Source organism: Neolamprologus multifasciatus, chromosome 11, assembly GCF_963576455.1.
Source record: "Neolamprologus multifasciatus chromosome 11, fNeoMul1.2, whole genome shotgun sequence".
NCBI lineage: Eukaryota > Metazoa > Chordata > Actinopteri > Cichliformes > Cichlidae > Neolamprologus > Neolamprologus multifasciatus.
The window spans coordinates 10,777,367-10,803,293 of NC_140449.1; the positions used below are offsets into that span (position 1 = coordinate 10,777,367).

Sequence of the window (25,927 nt, forward strand, 5' to 3'; positions counted from 1 at the left end):
TTCTTAATTGTACACAGCAGATGCTTCGGACTTAAGACTTATCCCACAAAAATATTATCAAAGCTAGCAAGATATCCTTAATTTTTTTCTTTCGTTTATCCTCAACTGCCCCGAGTCAACTCAAACATCACCAGATACTGGTTTTTTTTTGTTACCCTCGATCTCATTTCCTCTCTGAAATGCTCACTTTAGGACAGCCTTTATGACACAGCTATAATCAGACACAGCTTTTGTTTATATTGCCTTTACTTTCTTGCTTCCCAGTTCACAGATCTCTACCAAAGTGCCCCGTGGGGCCAAGAGGAAGCTGAGGTCGAATTTTCAAAGCTATCGTTGTGATATACAGATTTATGTACCGCCTGAAATTCATAGTTTTTCATATCACCCTTCCCCTGCGTGCAGAAAACCCATCAGAGCGCGCTGCAGGTACAGCAGAAAGCTGAGGCTCTACTCCAGGCAAACCACTATGACATGGATATGATCAGAGACTGTGCAGAAAAGGTATTGTTGCTTTGTGTTGTCTCTGAGGGAAAATAGTGTGGGCAGTGCAGTGGCTGGTAATGGTAAACTGATTTATTTTGTTTGACTTGAAGGTGGCAGACCACTGGCAGCAGCTGATGCTAAAGATGGAGGACAGACTTAAGCTGGTTAATGCTTCTGTGGCTTTCTACAAGACCTCTGAACAGGTATTATTGTTTGTGCACGTGAATGCATAGGAGTGTGGGAGTGGGTGCCACCAAAGTAATATCTGATCTTAATGTATAAGTAAGTTTAGTATAAATTTAAGTTTAAAAACATTCTCTTTCCCTGGTAAGCATCAGTCCCCAAAGTTAGTGCCTGCAGATTTACATTCGGATAAGAAAATTGCTTCCAGCAGCCCGAATTTGCACAGGTTGCATGAAAGTGTAGACCGGGAGTGGATTACTGAAGAGCAGTTTTTTTACAAACTGCACTGTGTCATCTGTGTCGTAGGTGTGCAGTGTGCTAGAAAGCCTCGAGCAGGAGTATAAGAGAGAAGAAGACTGGTGCGGTGGTGCTGATAAACTGGGCCCTAACAGTGAATCAGACCATGTCACTCCCATGATCAGCAAACATCTGGAGCAGAAAGAGGCCTTCCTCAAGGTGAGAACGATGATTTTATTGCAAATACGAAAATAAACGTCAGCATTTTAGGGGGGTTAATGTGGCCTGGACTGATCCAGAATGGCATTCCTGCACAGTAATTAAATCTGACGGGCAGTTTAATGCAAAATAAGATCAAGTGAGTTCGTTATTAATGTGCTGCCGCTTGTTGCTGCAAACAGCTGCTACTGCCGAGAAAGTAATGTTAGCCTTGATCCCATCTGCACAGTCTACACACATTTTATTAACTTTTTGTCCTCGTCAAGCGTACGCAAGCATCAGTAAATGTTGGGGTCTTCGTATTTCAGCATCTAGCTATTAAGCCATCCATTTTTTGCCACTTATGTGGGGCAGGGTTACAGAGGCAGCACCCCAAGCAGAGAAGCCCAGACTTCCCTCTTCCCAGCCAACTCCTCCAGCTCATCTGGTGGAACGAAGCATTCAAAAGGCAGACAAAAAGCGTAACCCAGGACACCCACTCTAGCTACCGTGACAAAAAACGAGCGAGGGTATTAGCAGTTACATTTTTGAAGTAGCACATGTTAGTTAAAGGTAGAGTTTCCATGCTTGCAGGGAGAAAAAAGAGCTAATGTGTGAGAAGTTCACTCAGAGATAGAGAAAGATGTACAAGAGAGAGGACAATAGAGAAAGATGAGAGACTGTAGACAGTACAACGTAGGAAAAGTCCAACGTTGTACTGTCTAGGGCTTGTGAAACAGGCATGCTCGCCGCTGTGCTTCTACCCTGGATCTTAGGGTTCCAGTTCCCATTGCAACCTCTGATTATAAGGATATGAATGTGTTAACCCGCTGAGTAACATTCGGGTTCTTTCTGCACAATTACAGGCTTGTACGCTAGCCAGACGCAACGCTGATGTTTTCTTGAAGTACCTGCACAGAAACAGCGTCAACATGCCTGGCATGCTGTCCCACGTCAAAGCTCCAGAGACTCAGGTTAAGAGTAAGTAAACACCTCAGAGATAACTGTCATCTTTTCTGGATCTCATTATAGTTTACAGGAATCATTACAAATGTTTTTTTACACACAGTTGGTATAAACCTAAGCCCCTTTCAGACATGCACTCATTGCCATTAACTCGATGGCATCTTAACATCTCTTCATGTCAGTTCCCCAGAGCCTTTAAATAAAAGTCAGGGCAGTGGTCCTTCATATGTCACTTTCAAAAGAAAACAAGTCTGAATGCATGCAGTCACAGTGATAGATGTGTTCACTGAAAATTACAGCTGCACAATTCTCTCATCTAGGTTTATTGAAGCACTAAACACATTTACATGATAGCATTTTGTCTCAACAACACTGCTGCTAATTTGCAATAAGATAAAAGACTGTGATGGACTTTTGCGATTCCCAGTCCGGGGGAGATCGCCCTCTTCCTGAGTATTTGTGGGACGGTTATAGCAATTTCTCACCTCTCTTTGATTACTGCATGTATACAGACACAAAGAGAGACATAGAGGTATTACACTAAACTAGAGTTTATGCTGACAGAGGCATAAATCCATCAGTGCTTTTGCGTGTAAGGCAAATAACAAATGCACGAACATAAACATTAATATTAACAGATGTGTGAAGCTGATATGTATTCCATGGTTGAAAAGGGCTTTTTTAAAACTTTCTTTGCACCATTTTAATTATTCTGAGAAGTTTGTATTTCATGCGTTCAATTTTTTTTCCTGCGTTTGTTAAGCAGAAATTTGTAACCGACTCGAATAAACAAAGTGCTTGTGTCGATTCATCAGATATCTTGAATGAGCTGCTGCAGAGAGAAAACCGAGTGCTTCACTTCTGGACCATGAGGAAGCGGAGACTGGACCAGTGCCAGCAATATGTAGTGTTTGAACGCAGCGCCAAACAGGTGTGTGCTTGTTTATATGTGCAGTGGGAATAAGCACCATCTGATCATGAGGCTCAGCAGATAACTGCATTGTGGTGTTTGATTTACTGCAGACTGAGAAGTAGAAATAAGCCTCGTGTTTGGAGTGGGAGTATATGAGCATATTCATTTTGTTGGCGAGCAGCTGCAACTTCCATCTTGTTTTGTCTCTCTTTTTGAATTAAACAATGAGTTAGTGTTTCTTTATAATGGCACATTCAACTGGAAGTGCTGCAAACAGGCAGTGATATGTATAAATGTCTTAAGGATGGCTACCATTATGTGGCACAGGACATATAAAGGTTAGAGTTACTGGAAAGCATTTCCAAAGCATCTCTTCAACTCTTTTCCCCCCCTACATGTCAACCCGACCTTGGGAAGCTCAAAAGAACACTCAATATTTCTCATTCAAACAAGTCTCACTTTGAGAAAAGTTTGGTTAATATTGTTTACAGTAGCAGGCGGGATGCCCTTACACTCTACAAACTGAGCTCATAACTGGAATGCTTTATTTAAACATGACATGAGAGAGCCAAAGCAAGTTTGAATCTGCACTCTATTTTCCTGTACTAGGGTGCCTTAGGTTGTTTAATATAAGCTACTTGGCTCCCTCTTGTGGTGTTTGGGTGTATGCACGGACCAATTCTCTTAGCCAATAAAGCCAGATGACATCGAGCATGTTTCTAGGACATGGCTATTCTAGGCTGGTCCAGGTTTTATCCCCAGGGCCCAGGGCTTGTTTCTGGTCTCACAGTTTGACTGGACCAGTTCTGCCATCACTGGTTGGGAGGTATCACCGGCAGACCCAGTTTTAAAGTACGCAAACACTAATAAGGATAGAAATTAAATAGGACATATTTAAAGTGAATGCTATAAATTTAGGAACTAACTAATTATTTTAATACGTGTTAAAGGATTGGATCTGGAGGGAAACCAAAAAACATAAAATGATGCATAATATTTCCATGTCTTGTTATTTTCACAAGGTCGTACTGATGTCAACTTTCCTCATCCAGAAGTCCCATGAATGTGATCGTAGGGAATTATAAAGGGAGTCTTAGAGGCAATCTGTATGGTAGAAAATACTACAGAGAGACCACAATCAGTTTAAACGCAAGAATTATTGTTAGTTTAAATATACATATACATACTACATAATACACCAAGGGTTTATTTTTATATTCTTTTGTAGTTTTAAGTGCATTACGTCCTCAGATCTGTGTTAAACTAAAATCCCTTCACTGTATATGTACTCATTTGTGATTGGCTGTTTCCTCAGGCCCTGGAGTGGATCCATGACACTGGGGAGTTTTACCTGTCCACTCACACATCCACAGGGTCGAGCATTCACCACACACAGGAGCTACTGAAGGAACATGAAGATTTCCAGATCACAGCAAAGGTATGTGTGTGTACATTTATGTCTGTTTATTTATCCATAAAAGAAGGAGGACGAGCCTGTTTGCAGTTTTTCCCTACCTGCTACTTACTGGTTGCGTTGCGTGTATATTTGCACAGTCTCACCCTCTGCTGTGAGGCCCATTCCCAGAGCAGCATATTGTCCTGTTTCCTCTTTACTGTGTCGCTGTTATTATGTTAGGGAGCAGTCTATTGTGTCCATCAGGCAACACACTGTTTCCTAACACTCTCTCTCTTTTTCTTTGCCATCTACCTTTCCTCTGTATGGCCATCCCTCTCCACTCTGTGCCCCCTCCCTCTCTATTGACAGCAAACCAAAGAGCGGGTAAAGCTGTTGATCCAGCTGGCGGATGGGTTTTGTGACAAGGGCCACGCCCATGCCTCGGAAATAAAGAAATGGGTGTCCTCGGTGGACAAGCGCTACAGGGACTTCTCTCTCCGCATGGACAAATACCGAACCTGCCTGGAATCAGCGCTTGGCATTTCTTCCGACTCAAACAAGGCCGTGAGTGCCCATCGCTGATAACACCATATCTGATCTTTCAAGCAGCTTTAAAAATGAAATTGCACGCATATATGTGCATTTGCGAGATATAACTATGCATTATGACCGTTTGCTTCGACTTTCAGCTTTTCAAAAATCATTTTGTGCTTGATGGGATTAACATTGATATAGCCCAAATAAGCTACACCTGGGCTGAATCCTGTTTGTTTAACTGCTGATAAATCACCCACTGGTGTGTGGAACTGCTGAGTGACTGATGTGGCCTGTTGTGCACCACATAATAGCCCTTGGCTCCTGTGTTTTCAGAGTAAAGAGTTGCAACTGGACATCATTCCAGCCAGTGCTCCAGGGTCAGAGGTCAAGTTGCGGGACGCTGCCCATGAACTCAATGAGGAGAAGAGGAAATCAGCACGAAGGAAAGAGTAAGGGCAGCAAACGGGTTGATTTTCCGCTTATTTCCCGGGCCATAGGTTTCGGCAACATCATTTCCAGCTAACATATAAAAACATTTTCAGTGCTGTTGACAATATCTAGCTTAAGGTTAGCTTTCATTTTATATTTACTGTTAAGTAATGTGTAAATTCATGTTAAATAACCCAAACTTCATGTAAATATCATCCTGATTACCTCAGATTCATTCAAGTGTGTACAAAAACAGTTTGTAGTGCACAACGACAGAGTTATGAGCTTTAGTGGCACAACTTTGTGTTGCTGATGCTGTAAAAAATATCTGTTGTAACTACTCATAAGCAGCTATAAGCAAGGGGAATTTTAATGCTTCCACATAGAGCAGCACTCTATGTGTCTTTCCTTGTTAACCAATGTTTTTGTAATATTTACACACACACGGATTACTTCTGTCATACCGATTGGTTTGTTTAACTCATTGACGTCATGAAGTCATCTTTAAGAAACAAAAAGGTACAGGTTTTACAAGCACATCTGTCGATAAATTGTTCATAAAAATCCTTTAATTTCTTCTTCTTCATTTCTTCTAAAGTGTTGATCTAAATTGCAGTTTTTAATCTCTTCACAAATCCTTTTGTTTTTGAGTTATATATACTTGCATTTTTGTCAGTGCCGTGTGCATCACTTTCTGTATTTCCCAATATTTATATCGTTTCAGATTTATAATGGCAGAGCTGATTCAAACAGAGAAAGCCTATGTACGAGACCTACGGGAGTGTATGGATGTAAGTATTGTAACAGACACGAGTCTTCACTAAACAGCTGAAAACGCCTCTTTTTAAACTTTCTCATAGGTAGCTTTTTGTTCATATTTTTTACTCTTTTTGTTGTGAAGCACTTTGATGTTTATCTTGAAAGGTGCAATATAAATAAAACTTTACGCATTTCATTCTTTGTTCTTGGATTATGACGATATTTTTCTTTAGAACGATTTCCATTTGGTTACACTGCCAGTTTACTTTTTCTTTAAGCTAGACACAAGTCTAGGTGAATTAATTATTCTGTGGCGTGTGCGTCTGTGCAGACCTACCTGTGGGAAATGACCAGCGGCGTGGAGGAAATTCCTCCTGGTATTGTCAACAAGGAACACATCATTTTTGGGAACATGCAGGACCTCTATGAGTTTCATCACAAGTCAGTAGTGCATTATTTTGTGACACTTTTCCTTACCAGCAATATCAGTTGATTTAAAAAAAAAAAAATCATTGTTAGGTGCAGTGAATCCACAGTTTGACCCTGAAATTTGAAACTCTACCTTTTCCTCTTTCTGTACAGTATTTTCCTGAAGGAGTTAGAAAAGTACGAGCAGCTTCCAGAAGATGTCGGCCATTGTTTTGTAACCTGGGTAAGAGATAAACTTGCACCTTAGTAATTTGTTTCTTTCTACACTATGTTAAATGCTAAAACATGACATAGTACAATAGTCCATTTCTTCTAAAAAGGTTTATGTTTTATCCATATCTCTGGATTTCTTGTGAATAAATACTGCTGTTATTTTTCCTGCTAAGGCTGATAAGTTTCAGATGTATGTGAACTACTGTAAGAACAAGCCAGATTCAACTCAGCTCATCGTGGAACATGCTGGACCCTACTTTGATGTAAGATATTACCAACGGCATTAATCTTTTCTGTTCATCTTCAGGGAGTAGAAATATTAAATTTGCATTTTATATCTGAAACTGACTCACTTCAAATCATAATTAATTTAACTCTCATGGTTTCTCTGTGTGCCGCATGATTTAGAATGAATGAAGCACTTTCCTGTAAAAGTGTCTCTTTCCTTTTTCAATTTACAGGAAATTCAGCAAAGACATCGTCTCGCAAACTCTATCTCCTCTTACCTGATCAAGCCAGTCCAAAGAATCACAAAATACCAGCTGCTTCTAAAGGTAGAGCATACATTTAAATGAATCTTAAGAAAGTTTTGTATTTAAATGCCACTGGATTGACATGTTTGTGTGCTCCACTGTAGGAACTGTTAACATGCTGTGAGGAAGGAAAAGGGGAGATCAAGGATGGCCTGGAAGTGATGCTCAGTGTCCCCAAGAGAGCCAACGATGCCATGCACCTCTCTATGCTGGAGGGTGGGTATACATATGCGTACATCTGCTAGTATGATTTTCTTTGCTTGTCTGTAGCCAGTGACTAAACTGTCACTTTGCTTTTTTGAGAGAAAACAAAATATGTTGCTCACTTTTATAGTCAGTTGTATTTCTGACTCAGCTGTGAATCAGAAGTAAATTATTTCAACTTGCCTCCTACGAACATATTTGCATTAACTGCAGAAACAAGAAAGCACCCTTAGGTGATTCTTCCCTGCTTTTCCCTTCACTACCTCAGGATTTGATGGAAACATCGACTCCCAGGGAGAGCTGATACTCCAGGAGTCCTTCCAGGTCTGGGATCCTAAGACTCTGATCCGGAAGGGTCGGGATCGACACCTCTTCCTCTTTGAGATGTCTCTGGTCTTCAGCAAAGAAGTGAAAGACTCCAATGGGCGCAGCAAATACCTCTACAAGAGCAAGCTCTTTGTAAGAATTGTTTTATCCGGCTGTACTGAGTGGATCCACGCCAGGTCCTCCGAGACACCTGTTGTTTTTATCTGGGTTACAAGGCTGTTATCACGTATTTTTATGCCTCTGTGATGGCAACGATTGTGGCTGGAGACAGAACGCTTCTCAGTTGCCCGTACTTCTATGAGTCAGCCTGTTTGTCAGCCGCTCCCACTTTGAACTTGATATGTCTTGAACACCTCGAAGGAATTCTTTCAAATTGTACCATTCACTGTGACCTTGGCCATAACGCTGAATATGTCTAAATTAGACACAACTGCATATAAAAATAATATGAAGTAATGATAAAGATGTTAAGTCTTAAAAAACTTAGCAGAAGAATGCAACTGTAGGATGGTAGATCTGAGATATTTTTATATTTCGTCTAATTTTTTTGCACATTTTTCATCTCATCAGACGTCAGAGCTTGGAGTGACAGAACATGTGGAGGGAGATCCTTGCAAGTTTGCCCTCTGGTTGGGGAGGACCCCAACCTCAGACAACAAGATTGTTCTGAAGGTACATGGGTTATGGAAAGAGTCATTGCATTCATATTTATTTTAACAGTATTTTAAGATTTACCAACAGATTTACTGAAAGCCTTGAATATTATAACAGATCTGATGTAATCATTTTAGAAGTAATCCTCTTGCAAAAAAGCTTTGGCACTTCTGGCATTGTTACTATAAAGTTGTGTGGAGAAAGTTTTCATAGGGCTCTATACAGTATAGTGAAAAACTAAGTACACCCTTACTGCTTCCATGGGAAATAAGAGAGTAAAAAGCAGCCAAGTGCTGCTAATCACAAGTACTTGATTAAATGACCAGTGAATGTGAGCACTTCCATAAAGCCAGCTGTTTGAGTGTTGAAGTGTGTGTTAACACAATCTTCCCAAGAGTGGCTATCCCAGCAAATTCAAACTAAGAAACTAAGGTCAGATTATGCTCAAACTTAAAGTTCAACTGGAAAATAGCTGAACAAGTGTGGCTTGTGCTGAAGCATTGCCAGGAGAAAACCTCTTCTCTCTAAAAAGAGCATGGCTGCAGAGCTTAGGTTTGCAAAAGTTGCATCTGAACAAACTACAAGACGTCTGGAACAACGTCCTTTGAAAATGGAATGAATCAAGGTGTTTCAGTGGCTCAGTCAAAGTCCAGATGCCAAACTAACTGAAATGCCGTGGCAAGACCTTAGGAGAGCTATACATGAACACATAAACCTCAATGAAGTGAAGCTACATTGTAAAAAAGACTGGGGCAGATTTCCTCCGCAATTATGTGTGAGACTGAATAAGTCAAACACTTCAAGTTATTGGTGTTAAAAGTGGTTCTACAAGCCGCTGAATCTTGGGCGTGCTGTGTTTCTCAGAGGAATGCGTAAAGTCCTGTGAAAACCTTCTTTTTCATATGGACGTACTTATCATATGATCACAGGAAGTGGTAAGGTTTTTGATACATGAAGAAGTGTTACTTCATGTCTACAGTTCATCCTCACTAAATCCTCCCTGGCTCCTTTTGTTCAGCCAACAAAGTTCAGTCCCTGTAAGGGGGTGGAGTGTTACTTTCTGCTACTTCTTCACTCATCACATTAGCATAGCAGTTGATGGGTCATAATCCAAACCTCACAAGCAACTTGGTAATTCTCACGCAGTGAGTCAGAAGCAATGTTTTATGCATGCTGTGTGTGTGTAGATATGCGTTTGCTTTTTGAGACTGACACACAGAGAAAGGCTCCCAGGGTGTGTTACGATTTGGCAATGTGTGCTGTACAGCTATCTGGCTTATTACATAACTTCCGATGATCATCTTAAACTGTATCTTATATAACTCGGCTCGATGGCAGTCATGGTCCTGGTTGCTAAGTGAAACAGGAAGGGAAGACTCAAATGAGGGTGGTTATAGGATGAAAGCTGCATCTACACATTGAATCTGTGACGTAAATAAACATCGTAATAGACCGTGGTTGCTTTTCGGGGCTCTGAGTGAATATGTGCTCATCATATAGACATGTGAGTCAAGTTAAAGACTGCAGGGCTTAAGCACACTGTGGGAAGAGAGAGAATTATAATAACTAAATTAGGCCTTATTTGTAGACCCGTGTTTTTCTTGCTATTAATGCTGTCATTGTATTTAAAAAAGAGAAAACAGTACTGTGCACTTAAGAAACTTTAAAATCTAACATATATCTAACCCAGTTATCTGTTATGTACCAGGCTTCAAGTATTGAGAATAAGCAGGACTGGATCAAACACATTCGGGAAGTCATACAGGAGCGAACAATCCACCTGCGTGGAGCTCTGAAGGAACCCATCCACATCCCTAAAGCCACCACAACTAAACACAAAGGCAGAAGGTGAGCTAAAAGTAGATTACTGTCAGGCAAAAAAAGAAAGAAATCAGTTTTATGATAATGCCTAGAAGCATTTCAGCCGAACAAAACTATATGGCGTGAAGATAGCCCTATAGGGTAAATGTCATGTTTATTGGTGCTGTAATGATGCCTGCCTGCAGGGATGGAGAGGAGCTGGACAGCCAGGGAGACGCCAGCAGCCAACCTGATACCATCTCTATTGCCTCACGTACGTCCCAGAACACACTGGACAGCGATAAGGTAAAAACACAACTCATGCAGACGTTCGTCATAACCAGTAAGGGTTAGGTAAGGGAAGGGAAGCACTTTAGTCACATTAAAAATAGTCAAGTTTTCAGTGCTATTTATTTCTTTTTTTGTTGTTTTTATTTTATGTCCTGTCACACTGTGCAGCTCATGCAGTCAGATTGCAGCTCTGCTGTCGATTAATGCTGTCACTCAGTAATACGATTGTAAAAAACCCCAAAAAACAACAAATGTGCAAAATGCTTAGATGCAGTCCTCAAGTCGTTTACTGTGAAATTGTTTGATTGTGTTAGGAGGAAGAAACAGCCCGACTCTCAGAGCTTTATGTGTGTGTTTGTTTTTTCGTGTGTATTTGCGCTTGTGGCTGTGGTTATATCTGGTAATAGCACCACAGAAGGCTTGTCCTCCTACGCTCAGTATGATCAACTGTAAAGCTAAAAAACATGCAGCACACACACACACACACAGATAAAATAGCCTCCCCATACGTTTATCTCATACTAATTATAAACTGATCACTGGACTCCTGCATCGGTTCCTTATTTTCACGCTTGAGTTGCAGTCGTTTCACATGACCCAAATGTGAAATTTTAATGGTCGAGGGGGTGAGGGGCATCCGCTGAAGTCTAAACAATCACAGATACTGATTAATTAGTCACAGCGCCTCAGTTTAGGCAGCAGTCACATGCATACACATTCGAAACACACAGTAACACCTGCAAATTCGAATTAGCATCTCATTCTCACTTTTTGAATGCATCTCTTTATCTCTCGCTTTGTGCGGACTCCATGAGACGTTTCATTCAAGGGGTAGTGACAGTGGCGTGTTTGTGTTGCCGTGTGTGCGCGCGCTCGTGTTCCTGTGTGCGTTTCAGCTTTAGTGACTGACTTGTTGTGTGTCAGCAGCTTCAGCCTCCCACGCTCACTTCACAGAGGATGCTCGTCTGTATGCCAGACAGGAGAGCACAGTTTTAAGTCCTCACAGCTATCGATCTTACTCTTTGCTTCAAAATACAGGCTACCATAATGTTTTTACCGCTAATTTTCCCGGTGTGTGTTTTGTTTTTGTTTTGATGAAAGGTTCAGTGTGAAAGTAATTGTTAAAAGACACGGGTGGCTTCTGGAAAGTGACACAAGAGAAGGAATCATTTAATCTTCAATAGTCTGATTGTAAGGACCCACAGAGGAGTGCAATTACAGTGGACAGCAGGAAGTTTTCTACTGGCTTTGGAATGTTGGGATCAGGAATTTTAATACTAATTGAAAATGAATGATTATTCCTCTTTTTTAACTTCTACTTACCTGCTTCCCTGCATCCCGTTAGTGTGATTCGAACTTTAGTGGACTAAGACACAGATAACTCTGCTCTGTAGAGTTTTTCTATCTTTTTTTGGAACTTTTCTTGCAATGAGGGAGTGGAAAACAATGGACAGGTTTGGAGAAAGGAGCTCACATCCCATTTCTCAGCTCCTAAGCTCTCTGGCTTTGCCCCACTACCAAAGGGTATGTTTCAGATAATCTGCTTTGCTTTGCCGTGACAATTAATGCAGTGTAGTGTGCTGTGAATAAAATACTGAGCAATAATATATGCTTTGAAAGACTCAAATGGAAGCGCACACAAGCAGTTAGAGCAGTTGTAAGTATTGGAAAACATGGGACGTTTTTACAGTATTTACAGAGTTTTACAGAGTATTTACACTGCGGAGTGTGTAGCTAATGACTGCTGCATGGCTTCACTCCATTTCCAAGACTTTTCATCTGTTGCTAATCATTTTTATTTTTAACATAAATACACACAAGTTTTCCTTCTTGAAAATGTGTTTTTCAAATATTACAATTATACTCCCAGTGATTACTGAACTACAGCATTAAAAACAGAGACTGTCCATTGCAGTGCATAAGAATGAGTACAAGCTATTCATTATGCAACAATTATAGTATTAATATATTAATTGTTTTCAGGTATGCCAATTCTGTATGTCCCAGAATTGTAATTGCATAAAACATTTTAAATGTTCTATCTTATCTGCTCTTGTGTTTGCAGAATAGCTACATTTGCTCACCCTCTCTGTCTCCACAACAGATCAAAGCATCATTAGCGACTAGCAGCTGCTTTTTCACTCACACGTTAAAAGGACAAACCTTTTAAAATAACCAGTGAGAGAAATGACTAATCCCGACTCGCTCCACCTCTACCTAAAATTGCCTTTCCTTTCATAGACGATCACGTCGTCAGAATGTCGTTTTGTTCGGTTGAGCTTGGATGAGTCACCGGTTCATTCTTACACTGTACAGAGCTTCTTGAGTCCCTGTGCTGTTAGCACATGATATTGTGTGGGCACATCTGCTTTAATTAATTGCCAGGGAAAGTTTTATTGCAGGGTTTTTATTTAACATCGAGCAAGTGTTGGTGATAAGATTAATAAAATGCAGAAAACTACTCAGAAATGTTTATGTATACATACACAATGAGACAATAATGGATTGTTTGACATTTTTGCTACACACTAGCCTAACACCTATTAATATGGAGGTTATCCTCTTGAAAAAACATTTAGAGTACCTTTGTTTCCCTTCCAGCTCTCTGGTGGCTGTGAACTCACAGTGGTCATACACGACTTTGTGGCCAGTAACGGCGGCAGCAACGGGGAGCTGACAGTCCGCCGCGGCCAGACTGTTGAGGTTTTGGAGCGACTGCATGACAAGCCGGACTGGTGCTTGGTTCGGACCACGGATCGCTCGCCAGCTCAGGAGGGCATTGTGCCCTGCTCCATGCTCTGCATCGCTCACTCCAGGTCCTCCATGGAGATGGAGGGCCTCTTCAACCACAAAGGTAGGAGGAGAATAATTTCTTGGCTTATTACGGGTGCACCGAATGATGTTTTTTGATGTTTGTTTTGTTGCGAAGCACATCTGAACACTTAAAAACAGCTGCTCGTCGCATACATGCACGAGCATGGACATATCGGATTCGGTTCCTGTTTGCAAATACAACATCGATGACCCGTAGAGCCTTCACTTTCCATTAAACAGCTGCTTCAGGGAACACAGACATGTATTTCTAGGTGTTGCTATGCAACTGTGGAAGGCCCACAGCAGTTTCTTTTTTCATTAGACTCTTTTTTAAAACTTTTTTCATTAACAATTTTACCATTGACAGATGTTATTACTGTCAGAAAACCTCATTTTGTCCTTGTGTTGGTGCCTTTGTTCTTATACCTGACATATTTTGGCAGAAAAAACACATTTCAAATGGATTTTCTCAATCTGTATGTATTAACACCAAAGCCCTTCTCAAACTAAGTCTAGTCATTCAGCACTCGCCATGTAAGACTTCCAGGAACTTATTTGGGTTGTTATTTGAAGCATTATCTAACACATGAAGTTGGGCAAAGGACATAAAAACTCGAAGTCTCAACACTGATGAGGGATTGTGGCCCTAAAAATGAGCTTCTAAGAACTCCAGTAGTCCCAGGTTCCTGCAGTGCAGACACACAGAGAAGGAGGTACGTCCTCTGAAGGTATTAGATCCAAAAATACACCTATAGCCTGATGGTTCTAAAATAAAATATTCTTTTCCTAAAGTAGGGGCTTGTAGGTCTGCAGCAAAAAATGACACGCACAATGAATCCCACTATGTTTACAAGTTATTAGTATTTAATTATACTTGTAGCACCAAAGAAAGAAGTGCTCATCAATTGGAGTGGCCCTACTCTTACCTTAGCATAAATTACATTTTGCTGTTGGGAAAAGTGGCACTAATTCAGAGTTTTCGATACCATATAGCCTAAAGGAAAGCAGAACATATTCCTCAGAACTGTACTGTAGCACCTAATTTTGCTTAAGGACTTTCCACCAATGCTAATGCTGCATTGCTGTAAAACATGCATGCTTTTAGTTTAATTAGTCACACAGTGACTTGTAGCTGGCTTAGCTAGATGCTTTATATTCATTTTTTTTTCTTATGTGAATATATCATAGGGTTGTCTAGTTATTGCTGTGAACTGTTGTTCTTTTGACCAAAACACTCATAATCCAAGCTGTGATCAAATTTCGCGTAGCCAGTTGGAGTTATGAGCTGCTGTCATCATGTCTTGAGAGAAGTTTCTGCTTGTGCCTTTCTCTTTTTAATCTGGAAGAGTGGGTGAGAGGTGGACTGCTTGTTTCTATGGTGATATAGCATACAAATATTTTGCTGGCAGCATCTTTGTAGTCAGTACGAGAAAGGTCTGCATTTAAAATTAAAGGATGCTTGGATGGTGAATACAGGAACTAACAATTTTGGCATTAGCTGAATGATTTACTAGACCGCCACGAGAAGAAAGCTACAATTTTCCGACCAATTATTTTACGCTTTCAACTCCAGCTCTTTGTTTGTCATCCTTACTTTGTTTACTGGGACTTGTGTTTCTTGTCCGTTTGTCGCTGTGTGTTTGTGCGGTCAGAGGGGGTGATGAAAAGGAGCCTTTCTCTGCAGGGGTTACTCTCGTCAGAAAGGCTGCTGCTCAAGAGGAGGGAGACGAGGATGACAAAAAAGGCTTTTTGTGCAGTTTTTGTCAGCCTTTTTTTATTTACAGACCAACCGTGGATGCCGCTTTGTCCAAAGTGGTGAAAGGGTGAAAGTTTAGGGGATTAGGGTGGTCGTCCAGGAAATCTCCCATTTTTCTTGTCATGTCTCTCAATCATAGACTGTACGTTAAAGGTAAAAATGTGTATAGATATTCAGCCTGAGATCTCATCCAGTGTTCTTTGGAGGCATTTTTTTTAATCATCAGCTTATGCTCGTCGAAACCTTGAGTTTTCAAGACTATTTTGAGCAGGAATGTCAAACACATTTTACATCGTGAGCCTCCTACACTCCACTTTGAGCTTAAGTAAAAAGTTAAAGAAGCTTAACTCTCTGTTAAAACTTTCATTTATAAATTTTAAAAAAAAAATCTGTCAACATGACTCTTTGGGTCTTAAGTGTGTAAAATTTCTGGTAGCACATTTCCCGGACTGTGAAATCACTGTAAAAAAAAAAAATCCTAAAATTTCTATAGTATATAGTGAAAAAATGGGACATTTTCAGTCATTTAATTGCTTTTCTATTACGTAATGACTTTGGTGTACTATGAATGATGGTGGGGGAGGTGTTTGTTTGTAGTAAAAGTCCAAAATCTGTGTCCTCCATCACACTTTCCAAAGCCGGTTAGGGGGCTGGAATAGAGTCTTTGCAAGGCCGATTTTGGCCCTCAGGCTTTGGGGTTATGTTTGACACCCCTGATTCAGTCTTTTTAAGGTTTCAGTTAATTCTAGCAAGGTAGTAAGCCATATCATTTTTCAGGAAAAATGCCATTATAAATCCTCCAAAAGAAGCAAACAGTTCAGTGACATAAATAAACTGAGGTGAAGCCTCGCAGACAACCAGTGACTACAGCTGCAATTTCTCACCACTAAGAATTCCTGGCAGTTTGAGGCATCTGAGGGGACAGAGTACCATAGAAGGCTTCACATGCAGATGAATTAAGCCACAAAATGTACACTTGGCAGTTTCAGTTATTCAGATCTATGATATGTTTCTTTTGTTTTTCTGGCTCTGATCCAATTGCTGACAGTTGCACAAGCCTGCGCGTCCCTGCTATGTAATATCACAGATTTGTCAGACATGCAGGTGGACTGCACTGCCCCTCGCGATGGAATAAATACAAAAGTACCCACTTAATGAAAGTTAATGTGATTGATATAAGCACTCAGAGTGCCTGTGTATGCCTGTGTCTGCCCTAACAGTAGAGAGTGTGTTTAAAGCCCAGAGAGATACACATAAACACACACTCATAGTTAAACAGGCAGGTCTTTGTGCGTCTAGCTTGCATAACTGCTCAAGGCTGCACAGAGCACAGTTTCAGATGAAGACGCTCCAAAAACAGAGTTATGTGTTGGATAAATAGTCAGTAGTGCCATTCAGAAACTAAATAAATGTAAAAAGAAAATCTGAAAATGTACGCGCAACACTTTTGATCAACAACCGAATAGAAAACATATTCCTTTTTTAAACCAAGCTTTATGCTGTTCATTTGTGTTCGATTTCATAACCAAATCTATATTTGTTCCAAGCATACTGCACAAGTTGTATGCGACCTAATGCCTGTAAAATATGCACCCGCCCACACAAACTGAGTGGGTGCTTCTACAAAGGGTAATACGGTAGAAATGCTGCCTGTTTCCAGACGTCCCCTTGGAACGGGAGAGGCACAGTGGAGGTTTGCCCAATATCCTCACAGCAGCCCACTCGTGAGGGAGGGAGAGAGGGAGGGATGGAGATACAAAGAAAGAGAGAGAAAACATCCTACTCTCTAATGCTGCATTTGACTTTTGCTTTTCTCTCACACTGGACTTCACACTTCCCCTGGAATTTCAGCGACGTAGTTACTGCAGGTTTATTGTTATTTATAAAGATTCTGGGATTTTTTTCAAAGGATCTTAAAGCCATTTGGCATACCTTTGGAGATGCTCTAAGGAAATATTTCAAGTCAGAGTTTTATATTCCACTAGCATGGCCCGTGGAATTGAATCTTTAGTGTCTTTGAACCCTTTTTACTCTGTGGATTCGGCGCAGGGAGAACACTCTGACAACTGCAAGTTCTGGCTGTTGGATCTGGGTAGGTGCCATGTGTAGGACAAAAGTAAATTGCTTCCTCTTATCCTGTTAATGCTAGATTTGCTTCTTATGCAGTGTGCTTGGGAAAACACAAATGATAAGTTGCGCTAAGTTGTTCTGGTTTAGCGGCTTGCTGCTATTGTTTGTTCCTCTGGTGAAAATGTAACGAAAGCATAACATTAGAATCTCAATTAGACTATGCCTCTGGTCTTATGACATTAAAACTGGTCTTTTTTTTTGCTCTAAAGTGCGACATTGAAGCTCCAGCTGTGCAAGAAACAACTGCAACTCTACATTTGTCGTTTTGACAGCTTGTCCTTATTTGCTGGGTTTACATCAGCTATTTTTGTACGGGCTTTGTGCTTTCACAGTTCATCTGTCGATCATGTGGTGGCATTATAGCTGCAAAAGTAATTTGGTGAATGCATCGTTACATAATGAAATATTAAAATCCACTAAAATCACCGGGACAAGATTATGTCTTCGTTCCTGTTTAAATCCAGGTTAGGCTCACAGATGGACAGAGGGTGTTGTTGAGAAAAGAGAATGATGAGGTCAAACTGACGAGAAGGGGAGAATGAGGACTCTTAAACAATGGAATCCCTTTCCTTTTTAATGTTTTCACAGGTGTCTGCTAGATACAGTGTGATAAAGCATTACAAATCACCCAAATATGCACTAGTTCTGCCAGAATCTGCACTGGGTGGTCTCTCATCCCATTACCACTCCCTTCCCTAAATGTGGCTGTTGGTGGCAAGCCCTCTCTAGCGTTGTGCACATTTTTTCAGATCATCTACCAAAATCCCCTGGAGCTCTCCCCACACGCTGCACCTCCGCCCCTAAAAGCACGTTCCCAGCCACACCAACTGATGTTTATGGCTTTGTGTGTTTGTTTAGCTTCTTCTTGGCAAGATTAGGGCACATGAAAGATGCTCCCCTGGTGACACCTCTGGAATCCCAGGCATGCTTCTGTTGAGCAGCGCTTTTTTGGATCACTGCAGTTGTACAAGAGCCCCTCCACCTACCCCACTTCTATTCTTAGAGACACTAGAACACACAGAAAGTTGTAAATCTAGCATGTTCTTTGCAGCAGCGTAAATGAGCATCGAGTGAGTTGTCACATTGTGTCACATTGTGTCACATTGTGTCGGAAGCTTGCTGATAAATCAAATAATGCTTAAGTAGTATTAGAACATCTGGTGAGTTCTTCTGAAGGACATTAGCCCACAAAGTTAAAGTGAATAGGAGTATTGAGAAGTCTATCACAAGTACTGTTGTGTAAGTTTTTCTCATCTATGTATGAATACTTCCTAACCAATTTATTAGACCACCTGCAAAAAATATTATTATTTATTATTATGTTATTTATTAGGCAAAAAAGAAACTGAATTCCTGTTTCTGTATCTAAGTATGAGCCTGCATGCTGGACTGTTCTCAATGCGCCCCAGGGTGGCTGTGGCTACAATGTAGCTTGCCATCACCAGTGTGTGAATGTGTGTGTGAATGGGTGGATGATTGGTTGTGTAAAGCGCTTTGGGGTCTTTAGGGACTAGTAAAGCGCTATACAAATACAGACCATTTACAGGCCATTTACTGTTCTAAGAAGTCAGCAATTAATCAAACATGTGACTTGTAACTGCTAAACCAGATTTTTTTCAGCTTTTTTTTGTAAAAGAGTACGTTTTAAAATCCAAAAATAAAAACAATGATAAAACAATAAAGAAAAAATATCTAAATGTAAGTTATGGAAAAACTCAAACTTCTTCGGACACTGTTGCTCCCGCTGCCAGTAGAACATTCTGTGTTATTTTAGCAGCAAAATTGAAAAGTCTTCAAGGATGATGCCTATAATACAATTAATGCAGTTATAGCTCATTTGAACAAAAAACCTGATTTATTTCTGTGATTTAAATATATATAGGCACGGTGGTTAGCACTGTTGCCGCACAGCAAGAAGGTCCTGAGTTCAATTCCACCATCAGGCCGGGGTCTTTCTGTGTGGAGTTTGGATGTTCTCCCGTGTTTGTGTGGGTTCCCTCCGGGTACACCGTCCAAAGACATGCAGTTTGTGGGGATAGGTTAATTGGATAATCCAAATTGCCACTAGGTGTGAATGTGCGAGTGAATGTGAGTGCGAATGGTTGTCTGTCCCCGTGACTGGCGACCTGTCCAGAGTGTACCCCGCCTCTCGCCCTATAACAGCTGGGATAGGCTCCTGTGCCCCCCGCGACCCTGAAAAAGGAGAAGCAGAAGTGAATGGATGGATGGATGGATTTAAATATAATTGCTAGTAAAAGAATAAAATTAAAAAGAAGGCTTCAAACAAATTGCCACTTCCCTCTGTTTGTTTCCCCACGAGCGAGAGGCTGACCAGCTGTTCGAGAGGTGTCTCACACTTTCATTTACACTCCTGTTAGATCAACATCTTCAGTTTGCCACTTAACACTTATCAAGCCAAAGCTTGAAGATTTTTAAGCATGAGACAGGTGGGACTAGTGAAAATCAACAGCGTCACACTTACTACTTATGTAAGCAATATCTTGCACACTGTATATCTGCATATTGATCACAATAAATAACCAGCAGATTCCATTCTCTGCTTATTACTAATATGCAAACCTATAAAATTCCAGTGCAGTATGAAGACAGTTTTACCTCACTGCTACTGTTTTATAAAGTTGTATTTTTTGGTATTATTTGAATTACATCAAGGTGAGGCTATGAAACAAGTAGCTGTACCTCATGCTTGTTAACCACAGCATGTCTGCAGGAACCACAGTCCATTTGCTCTTCATGAGAAGTCCTCACTTCTCTATGTTTTCCTGGTGAAAGCAGCAGTTTTCACCTAAGTGCTGGAGCTCATCAGTGTGGTCTCTCAGTTCAGTGATTATTTTAGCGGTTACCTTAATCACTTTAGCTGGGGTTAAATTTGATTTAACTGCTACAGTTTATCAGTCTGGGTGAACATGTATCAGAGACTCATCTGGTTCCCATTAGTGAACAACAGCTGTCTAATGCAGGTATTTACCTACACTCTTCCGGATATTAAACACTAATAAATCAAAGGTCTAGTCAGCACCTGTAGTTTTAACTTTTAGCATGAATAGTGGATCGTATGTAAACATGATTTGGGGAAGGATTCAGAACTCATAAGTGAGGGATTTGGAATCCTCGGAGACCAACAAAGGTATTCTGAGTCATCAGAATTACAGCCTTAAACAGGATCCGTGAATGCACCCGTGACTAAAAAATTCCAGGGTAGTACTGTAACCAGCAATTGTGACTGGTTTTCATTTAGTACTGCAGGGGATCTGTTGGAGGAGAGCATTTTACAAAGCTCCCCCACAAATCTGCTCTAACCAGCGAGGTTGCACGTAAAACGTTTGAGCCAACAAAAGCGATGAAGTTGCCCTCAAGCAAAACACACAAATCTTCGACACCCCCTGTTGTCTTTAAATAGAGTGTTTGGGTGGAAAATATTGATTTGCAAAGCGTCCCAAGTTTCCCCTTCCCATCCCTTCAAGATGTTTGAACAGAATGAAAGCAACCTGTAAAAAACATGTGTTCTCATTTTTTGTGCACCATATTGAAAGATTTTTACCGTGAGAAGAAGATGTTGCGATGAGTCTTAGTAAAGATGGATTTAAAGCCTTTACAGTGCCTGATGTGGGAGATTCTTGTTGTTGAAGAACCGAGCTGTCTTCATTCCTTTGCATGTGATGTAAGAACACATGCTATAAGTACTGCACTAAGAAAAGTCTTCCAGAGGCTTAATGACGGGCACACACATTCACATGTTGCTGCATTAAGTCAGGCTGGGTGAAATCGTCCAATGAAGAACGGCAGAAATTCCACACCTGCTATTCATAAAAGCCATTCGGCTCAGGCGTGTGCCTTAATCTTTTGCAGCTGCACCTTTTTAAATGCTCTAATAACTGAATTCGAGTATTTTAAACCTTGCCTTTAGTCTAGCTGTAAAACCTAGATAACTTCTACTCGTACACACACTAATATTAACCTTCCTCTAAAAGATGAAAAACATCTCTCTGTTCTCCTTTCTGGATGTTTGTTTTCAAGCTCATCGTGTTTTCATGCAAACAATTTAAAGCAGAGTGATGTAGGAGGAGAGTGTGTTGTCCTGACTCATCGCCCCTGTATGAATAAACATATTTTTGCAGTCACTTCCTCACTGGAAGTCGTGTCCACAATGAAAAGGTCATCACCGCCTGTATCAAGAAACGGCCTTTAATTTAACTCGCTGTATTAACAATGCACCTTTCATGCAAAGGATCTTTAAAGAAATCAGTGTAATAAAAACAGGACAAAATAGGATTTAAAACAAAGACTTTAACATGAATAAAACTATGGGTATAATAAAAACAAGTGCTTCATTTAACAGACAGGTGTTAAATTGTTTTTTGAAATATACTGAAAGCCTGTATAAGGGGTTAAATCTGTAGGTGGTTTCACTGCTGAAAAGCAGTGATGGACCAGCAGTGATCTGGCTGAAACATAAAAGGAAATGAAGTCTCTCATGTAGAGGGGAAGGAAACAAACTGGTTCTATAAGGTACAGAGAGCCAGTGCAGTGTCACTGTAGTTCATTTTGTTTGTTCGTTTGTTTGCTTGTTTTCTAAATTCAACAAAAAAGGAGAATAAGTGCTGTTTATTAGTCTAAATTGGCAGTGATAAAAGCATGAAGAAATGAGGCATTGTTCTGAAAGGTCAGAATTTGAAACAATGGAAACAAGTTTTGGGTCCTACACTATCGTAATCTTTGAATTCAGGTCTTTTCTGTCCCTTTACCGCACATTTGTGAACAAATGGGTCATTCTAAAGAGCGTAGTGAATTGTGGTACAGAAAGAGGATGCGACTGTTCCAAGAAGTCACTCTTTTGTCCTAGATCAGCTTGCAAAGCGGAAACATTTAGAAGCCACGGCAGCTCAACCACAAAGTGTCAGTGTATAGTTGCAGATCACGGTCATTAAGTGCTGAGGCACATAGTGTGTAAAAGCCTCTATCAGCCGCTTATTGCTGACTCAATAACTAAGTTTGAAACCTCCTCTGGCATTAACATCTGCAGAGAAATTGCACCGGGAGCTTCATGGCATGGCTGAACAGCTCCTGTAGGTGTGATATGTAGGCGCACCAGTACTTTTGTCCATTTAGATTATTTCTAAGATTAAAAAAACAGTATCCTGATGACAGGATTTAAAATCCCTAATTTTATGTTACTATTACATGATTTTTGCATGCACTGGGGATGCTTTCATAATTTTCAGCATCTACAGCTCTCTGTCGTGCATAAAAATTGTAGCTGACATGGTGATTGATAATAATTTGGCCAAATAGAGAAAAAAACATAGTGTAAAACAATCTTGGGATGAAAGTGTGTCCGACAGTACATGTCCACCCAGGCTGACAAACTGTGCAGCAGTGTAATTAATTTCAATTAATTAACATAATGTATTCTGTGGTATCCACAGTCAGAGTTACTGCTTGTGGTTTTGGTTTTTCTTTCTCTCATGAAATGAGCCGATTGAGAAAAACTTTTAAATCAGGTTGTTACCCTCGGTTGAACTGCTTGAGGATATCCACCCTCATCCCGAGATTGCTCAGAGATTGTCAGAAGCTGGTTTAGTTGTCAGACTTGTGAGTCTCCCATCAGCATTTTCAGCGAGAGCAAAGGAAGCTAAAGAGGAGGATGGTAGTGCAGTGAATGATAAAGGGTGATGCAAGGGCAAACAAATTAAGGTTAGAGGGAGATAAGTAAGAGTAAATGAGCAGAGACAGGTGAGACAGACAGATGGGTGCATGTTTGAAGTACTCAGACAAAGCCTCAAGCATCCCTTTATACTGCGTTATTTTCTCACCGCTCCATTTCTAGTCGAAGAAAAAGAGCTTTCCTCCTACAGATTCCCCAAGGAACCGTCATCACTGTGAGAGGGGGAGGAGGCCATCCTGCCTCCTGCACAGAGCACAAACAAACACATCCACACTTATCTTTAACATATATTGACTTTTTTTTTCTCTCTGCCTCTAGGCTATGTTACATATGCATAGAGTTTTGTTTAATGCAGAAATAGATGAGTTGGTGACACTAACATCTTAGCATGAATATGCATGATTTTTGCAATGAGCAATAGATTTGACAGATTTGATTTGGGTCATACTTTCATATTCCAGGATGAGTTTGTGCCAGTGTAAAAGCATGTGTGATGTAAACAAACCTTCACAACAGCACAATCAGATAGCATTAATCACATGGATTAGCTGTCCATCGTTAGTCCCTGATTTGAAAGATCTGCCAGTCAGTGTAAAACTGAAAAAAGTTTGTTTTTTTCTTTAATGGTTGCATGTTCTTTGCGTTTCGTTTGGTTAACACTGGATGCGCTTCCTTCTCTTTCCTCTGTCCATTCAGACACCTTGTCCGTATCCAGCAATGACGCCCTGCAGCCCGGCTCCAGCCAAACCCTGGGTCCTCACAGCTCCCCAGGTCCCAAACGTCCTGGAAACACGCTAAGGAAGTGGCTGACGAGTCCAGTTCGGCGGCTCAGCTCCGGTAAAGCCGACGGCCACGTCAAAAAGCTCGCCCACAAGCATAAGAAGAACCGCGATGGCACGAGGAAGAACATGGACGCGATGCCCGGCTCGCAGAAGGACTCTGACGACAGCGCCGCCACGCCACAAGATGAGACCCTGGAAGAAGTAAGTCGACGCACCGTAATGCTGAATAACTGTGACCATGTCTGACTCTGAACTACCATTTGTTCTTTATTTCTCTCCAGCGTATGCGCAATGAGGGGCTGAGCAGCGGCACCCTGTCCAAGTCTTCCTCATCGGGCATGCAGAGCTGCGGTGAGGAGGAAGGAGAAGAGGGGGCGGACGCTGTCCCGCTGCCTCCCCCAATGGCCATCCAGCAACACAGCCTGCTTCAGCCCGACTCTCAGGATGACAAGGTGGGGACATGCAGAGCAATCGATACGCAGTCATAAATATATGATGTACACAAGATAGGTTGAACAGCATAAAGTGGACATATATTTGAGCTTTTTCTTTGTTTATTTCTGTTTGTATTTGTTCTGTTATTATTTAATCCACATGACTCATAGGCAGCAAGATTTTTAACTTGCTCCTCCACTCACAGCTTAAAATAACAGCTTAACTTTATTTTGGCACTAATAACTCTGCCTGTTTTCTCCTATTTTCTTAATGGTTGCATGTTCCCTCCTCCAGCATTATGTTGATTTCTGTTCTGCTTCTCTTCTGTCCCAGTTTCCCTATCTGTCCATGTGAAACCCTCTAAAAGATCCTATTTAGATTTTTCCTTTCTTGTCTAATTAAATTCCCTCTGCATGTTTTTTTTCTTCTTTTTTGTTCTTTTTTTGCGGAAGTGAATCCATTTACATGTCTTTGCAGTAGCAAAATGTCTCTGACATTAAATGGTTGTGTATTGTGGATCGTTTAAATCTCGCCCTGCCCTTTGTGCCTCCGACTAAGCTCTGTAGCAGAGGCAAACCAATGGAGTATTTTATTATTTTATTAATTATGGCGCGTGTGCTTGAAGAGCATTCCAATCACAGTTTCCCCCTAACCTAAACCCACCTCGTAACCCCTGTTTTCCCAAGAATATAGTCTGTGATTGGCTCCAAGTTGGCTCCCAATTAACCCTTTTATTAGGGAGATCACACAAACCAAGTCTTTATTTGGACATGTGGAATATCGAGGTCCAAATCACGACAATGGTGAGCTCAAGTCTCTAAGAATGTATGACTCCTGTATGCATGCAACACCTAAAAGTTCTCCATTCACAGTGTCTTGAAGATTAACCGTTAGTTTTCTTTATTCCTTCCATTTCTTCCCTCTCTTTCAGTCTGCATCTCGGCTGTCTGGCCGTCCCAGTAGCTCAGAGACACCCAGTGCGGCTGAACTGGTCAGTGCCATTGAAGAACTGGTGAAGAGCAAGATGGTGAGATGGATTTCATAAACACTCACAAATACTTGCAAATGAGGCCCACTTGCACACAGAACAATTTTAATAGATGTAGATACAAGCGCACGCTTTCTTTCTGGTGTTAGTGACAGAGAATGGCATCATTGCCAGCAAGTCATCTGTCAAAACTGTGACTAACTATCCCAGCTGTCCTCTGTTCCAACAAATGGGCACTGCACTCTGGCGATTATCCCCAGTATACTCATGCAGACTGGCCGCCACGTATATTACGCTTCATTTCGATAAAGATAAGTAAGTGGAACATATTTTTCTGCCTCTTAATTCTTTAATTCAGTCACTGGAAGACCGTCCCAGTTCTCTGTTGGTGGAGCAAGGTGACAGCAGCTCTCCCTCTCTCAATCCCTCCGACAACTCCCTCCTCTCCTCCTCCTCACCCATCGACGAGGTGGACGAGCGCAAATCTGGCTTCCTCAAGAGAAGACAGTGAGTTATAAGTCCTGTTGGTGTTTTTATAAACAAAAGCTGTTTGAACCCAGACAGTAAATGATGTTTGTCCTCATTCGTGTGCTTATATGGAGCATTTCTGATATTCATCCACAGCTGAGCGTTGCATTCGTCAATTTCTGTGTTCTTTCTCTCAGTTATGTACTTCTGGAGCTGGTGGAGACTGAGAGAGACTATGTCAGAGACCTGGGATCAGTGGTGGAGGTAAGAAAAGAAAACAATCTGGATAAATACATTTTCGGACATAGTTTTCGGT

General features: G+C 41.0%; 1 protein-coding gene across 2 annotated transcripts in view; it reads left to right on the top strand.

Moving 5' to 3' along the window:
- Positions 1-25,927, top strand: part of triob (trio Rho guanine nucleotide exchange factor b) — a 120,605-nt gene that overhangs the window by 76,483 nt on the left and 18,195 nt on the right. For both annotated transcript variants that reach the window (XM_085176286.1, XM_085176285.1), the window contains 24 exons: positions 403-501; positions 594-686; positions 973-1,122; positions 1,968-2,082; positions 2,883-2,998; positions 4,296-4,418; positions 4,746-4,940; positions 5,247-5,362; positions 6,067-6,133; positions 6,433-6,542; positions 6,684-6,753; positions 6,917-7,006; positions 7,205-7,297; positions 7,381-7,492; positions 7,749-7,939; positions 8,378-8,479; positions 10,170-10,309; positions 10,468-10,567; positions 13,154-13,406; positions 23,635-23,921; positions 24,002-24,172; positions 25,087-25,182; positions 25,502-25,650; positions 25,809-25,875. In XM_085176286.1, coding sequence (XP_085032412.1) covers positions 403-501; positions 594-686; positions 973-1,122; positions 1,968-2,082; positions 2,883-2,998; positions 4,296-4,418; positions 4,746-4,940; positions 5,247-5,362; positions 6,067-6,133; positions 6,433-6,542; positions 6,684-6,753; positions 6,917-7,006; positions 7,205-7,297; positions 7,381-7,492; positions 7,749-7,939; positions 8,378-8,479; positions 10,170-10,309; positions 10,468-10,567; positions 13,154-13,406; positions 23,635-23,921; positions 24,002-24,172; positions 25,087-25,182; positions 25,502-25,650; positions 25,809-25,875 — 3,105 coding nt within the window. The remainder of the gene's footprint in view (positions 1-402; positions 502-593; positions 687-972; positions 1,123-1,967; positions 2,083-2,882; positions 2,999-4,295; positions 4,419-4,745; positions 4,941-5,246; positions 5,363-6,066; positions 6,134-6,432; positions 6,543-6,683; positions 6,754-6,916; positions 7,007-7,204; positions 7,298-7,380; positions 7,493-7,748; positions 7,940-8,377; positions 8,480-10,169; positions 10,310-10,467; positions 10,568-13,153; positions 13,407-23,634; positions 23,922-24,001; positions 24,173-25,086; positions 25,183-25,501; positions 25,651-25,808; positions 25,876-25,927) is intronic.